At 44.4% G+C, this 4276-nt stretch overlaps 1 protein-coding gene across 7 annotated transcripts in view; it reads left to right on the top strand.

Annotated features, from left to right (window-relative positions):
* kidins220b (kinase D-interacting substrate 220b) overlaps positions 1-1777 on the top strand; it is a 51741-nt gene extending 49964 nt beyond the window's left edge. For all 7 annotated transcript variants that reach the window (XM_036210696.1, XM_036210698.1, XM_036210697.1 and 4 more), the window contains one exon: positions 422-1777. In XM_036210696.1, coding sequence (XP_036066589.1) covers positions 422-1540 — 1119 coding nt within the window. In that variant the 3' untranslated portion in view covers positions 1541-1777. The remainder of the gene's footprint in view (positions 1-421) is intronic.
* The last annotated feature ends 2499 nt before the right edge of the window (positions 1778-4276 follow it).

Below are 4276 nucleotides of genomic sequence, written 5' to 3'. Positions count from 1 at the left end.
TTGGACCGGACGGAAAAAGGGAAGAGGGTGGGGGAGGGGTGGGGGGGAAGATAAGATGGCAATTCATCGGCATTCTCAGCGTCACTGTCAGTGTCATTGCCAGATTGTGAGCTCTTACTTTACGCGCTGCCAGTGCCGGCTCAAATTGATAGGGCTTTACAGTCCTCAAACCACAAACACCCTGTGCCGAACCATGGCTTCTGATCCGTACGGACCACGGATTTTCCGTGATCTGTTACACCCCAAGTTTTTAGTCATGTTTAGTTTTTAGTTTAGTATTTAGAGCCAATTGAATTCCTAGCAAAAGAAAAATGTCAGAAATTGATGTGAAATAGGAAGCTGCCATTTTGTTTTGCAGCCCAGGACAGTACTCATCTGTGACACTGTTACATTGGCTTATGTTCTTATCCTCTGTCTTCAGGGAGGCGCTCACCGAGCTGCCAGCATGACCAGCCTTAACTCGCAGGAATCCTCCAATGATATCTCCAAACTGACGGACAGACAGCAGGCTGAGTACCGCAGTGCCTACCAGGAGTACATTGCACAGATGGCGCAGCTAGAGACAGGCTGCAGCCTTCGGGAGCGACCAGTGCAGCCGCAGCCTGAGCAGTTCATGTCTGAGGACCGCCGCAGAGACGAGCAAGACAGCCGCAAGTCCATCAGCAAGAAGAGCAGTGCCAAGCCAGCAGCAGATGGCACTGACTTTGCCCCCAATGGGGAGGTGCTGGACCCCATTACTGAGGAGGATGAGAAAGGTGAACACGGATCCACCAAGTCCCTGCTGACCCGCAAGACCTCTGCTGAGAGGGGGGGACTGTTTCACGGAGCCGCCGACATAAAGCTAAAGGCCACTGGGGGAGTGTGCTATCAGAAGCTGACAAGTGATGACGAGTCAGAAGAGTCTGATAACGCCCCCCTCCTGAAGGATGACACGAAGATGGTGGATCCGAAGCCCCCTGGGGGCTCGCTGGCTCTAAAGGGAAAGGATTACCTGTCTGACGCCACACTTGACAAGAAGGACTCATCCGACTCCGGAGTCCGCTCCATTGAGAGCTCTCCTAACCACTCTCTGCAGGATGAAGAGGCAGACCTGCCACAGTTGGGGGGCACTAACCTTATCGAGTTGGACGCGGAAAGCCGCACCCGAAAGCAGGGAGTACCTGGGTGCCTGAGTGGCCTTCAGGACCCAGCTGTGGCTCGCATGTCCATCTGCTCCGAAGACCAGTGCAGCCTCCTGGCCAGCAGCCCCGAGGATAGCTGGCCCCCCCCGAAGACGGGAAACCTCAACCGCACACCCAGCAATGTCACCCTAAATAACAACACCAACAGCCAGCAGGGCACCGGTTCTCGCCTGCTGCCAGAGGGCTCCACTTCCTCCACTATTGATGTCAACATCAACGCCCCCCGGCCAGGGCCCAACAATGAAAACGTGCGTGTGGTCCACCTTAAGAGAGGCCTCAAACCTGGAGACCCCCCTGAGATCTGCTCTGTGCCCACTGATGTAGTTGCGTTTGGTGAGGAGCGTGAGAGCATCTTGTGAGCAGCGTCATGAAGAGTGTGGGTGGCCCAAGAGCCCCCTCCCCATCTTTAATTGAATTTATCAAAGTCATGTGTTGTTTGTGTTAGCTAGACCTTTGTCAGGGTTGAAGCATGTTGTCGTGACATAAACCTGCAGAAAGGAGAGCCTCTGCCCCCAGCCATAATTCTCTGTGGGGGTCAGTAGTATCAAAACCACTTTGTAAGAAACTCGTAGAGTAAAAGTTTGTTCTTTGATGTGTTGGTGTCTCTAAAGCTATAGTCACATATAAAACTGCCACCGCACGGTCGGGAGGCATCAGCAGAATCTTTGCAATTTTAGATTCTGAGGTGTATGTGTACATGTTCATGGGTAAGCTGGGCGCGGTGCTTGTTTAAAAAAAAAAATTGATTCACAGTTGTAGGTAGACAGTTGTGTTACGTTTGTTGTCCACTCGCACTGTTCAGTTTGTGTGTTCTCTGTGTATGCGTCGCTCCTCCTGATGGGTAATTTGTGTCAAAAGTTTTTTTTATTTTATCTTGTAGTGCTGCTTGATATCAGTGCTGTGAAAACGAGCAACAGACTCCATGCTTATAATGCACACTGGCCTCGTAGAACTCGCTGCTGGCAGAATGAAAGCGGAAGCTTTGGCCCACTCATCTCGGACACAATTTTCAGAGTCCACTTTCTCATTTCAGACAGCGCCATTGTTCACTCACAATTACTCAATAACTTTACGTCCAAACTATGTTAACATTAACACTAGGGATGTCCCGATCCGATTTTTTTGGGCCAATCTGATTTCGAGTCATTTGATTTTATGTAACTGCCGATACCGAGTCCCAATCCGATACTTTTATAAGACATTTAAAACATGAACAAATTGAAGAAACAAATTAGTGTTTTCCTTCATTTATATTTCATTAATCTTCTTTTATCATTAAAAACTTAAATAAAACACTTCTGTTAAGTAGCTTTAATAAACAAGTAAAAATACAGCAAATATAAACAAGGAAAGAAAATACTATTTTCTTGTTAGAAAAGTGATAATTAGTCATGTGAGAAAGTTTAGTGACTTTAGCTTTAACATCTTTAGAGCTATTGAACATTTTTGACCAAAAGTGATTCCTGTCCTCATTTAAAATTCTTAAAAATAAATTATTTTTATTAATATTTTATTAATTACTTTTTTGCGTGAATTTGAAGTGTTTATGACTAGCTCATATCCTAATTAATTTTCATTTATTTGTTTTTTATTTGTTTGTTTTTTTTAAGATTATGAGATTCTTTTTTAAGTTTTTAAGACCTCACATTTTCGGGTTTATTACCACAGTAGTTAATTTTCTTAACTGTTGTTTCTCTGTCACATAAATAAAACAGGCATATCAAAGGACAGCTCGGGTCCTAAGGAGTTGAATCACGGCGCTAGCATGTAGCAGTTAGCAGCTGCTGTTTAGCCATCTGTCTGCAGCATGAAGAGCTTCACATTAAAAAGAACAAAAACTCTTTCTGTTGAAATGCATTTAGAGGTTGTTGTAGAAGACGAAACTTTGGTTGGTGATTTTTATGGAGGAGCTGTACCATTCTGTATGATATGCAACTTATAATTTATAAGCTACAATCAAAACAGAGAAATAAAGAAAAACGAACGTTAAACAAACAAAAACCTCCAAACACATAACCTCAGAGTGAAATTTATTTCTACAGAGTAAATCCTCATCTAAAAATGTCGACAGCATGCGCCTCTTGTTTTAAACTGCTGCATCGGTACATTCCATTGAGGAAAACAACAGCAGGACAATGATTGGTACATTGTTGAATTGTAAAGTAGGTGTTAAAAGGTCTTCACGGACTCATTGATGAAGTCTGCTCCCATTGGCTACCCATCATCTGTCAATCAAACCCTCCAGACATTCGACGTCAGACCCACAAACGCTTATTGAGCCATCTGATTGGTCAATTTATAACTCTAATAACTTGTGATAATGGAAAAAAATCTTTAAAAAAAATAGGATTAGAAAAAAGAAGTTAATCAGAAAGCAGCAGAGGAAGAATGATTATTCTGACATATAAAATGACTGAGAAATAACTGTCTGTTTCTCAATGGAAGTCAATGGGACTTTGGATTTTTTGCAACCCAGTGGTACTTCCTATATGGAACACGGAAGGAGGGGGGCTTGCTCTGTCCAGTTTATTCTTATACAGTCAATGGTCATTACCTGGCTGTGTGAGGCGTCAGCCTGAGAGTCCGCCTCAGTTTCCAACCGCGTTCTTTTAACACCCCGTAGCCACGAGATCATCATTGGGTTTTCGTTCACGCTAAAGTCATTTCTTGCTTATTACATTGCTCAGACAAGTTTGTGTTGACGGCATAGTGTAAAAATCTTGAGACCGCTCGACCCCACCCCCTTGCTATATGCCAAGCGCAATTAATTGTGGGATATCTTTACTTTTGTTTTTCTAGGTAAATTCGATTTTAAATGTGGGTTTTTGTCTACGTGAGTTGTTGTCTGGTTGTGTTACTCTGTTTTTCTCTTTATTATTTTATCCGGTCCCAATAAGGTGAGAAGAGGCGGTGCTCTAACGTGTGTTTGAGAGAAGTCCCGGTGCTCAGCACCGGAGCACACCGGCCCACTTAAAGCACTGAGCACAACAAAAATGCGACTCCTGCTGTCCAACTGCAAGTGCCACTCTGCTGACACCAAGTGGTCACCTGCTGAATTTGCTGAAAACTTGGAATGCAGGTGGCCACACAGTGGC

This window comes from Oryzias melastigma, unplaced genomic scaffold, assembly GCF_002922805.2.
Source record: "Oryzias melastigma strain HK-1 unplaced genomic scaffold, ASM292280v2 sc00160, whole genome shotgun sequence".
Taxonomy (NCBI): domain Eukaryota; kingdom Metazoa; phylum Chordata; class Actinopteri; order Beloniformes; family Adrianichthyidae; genus Oryzias; species Oryzias melastigma.
The sequence above is the reverse complement of the archived record's forward strand: the minus strand, read 5'-3'. Positions and strand labels throughout refer to the sequence as shown.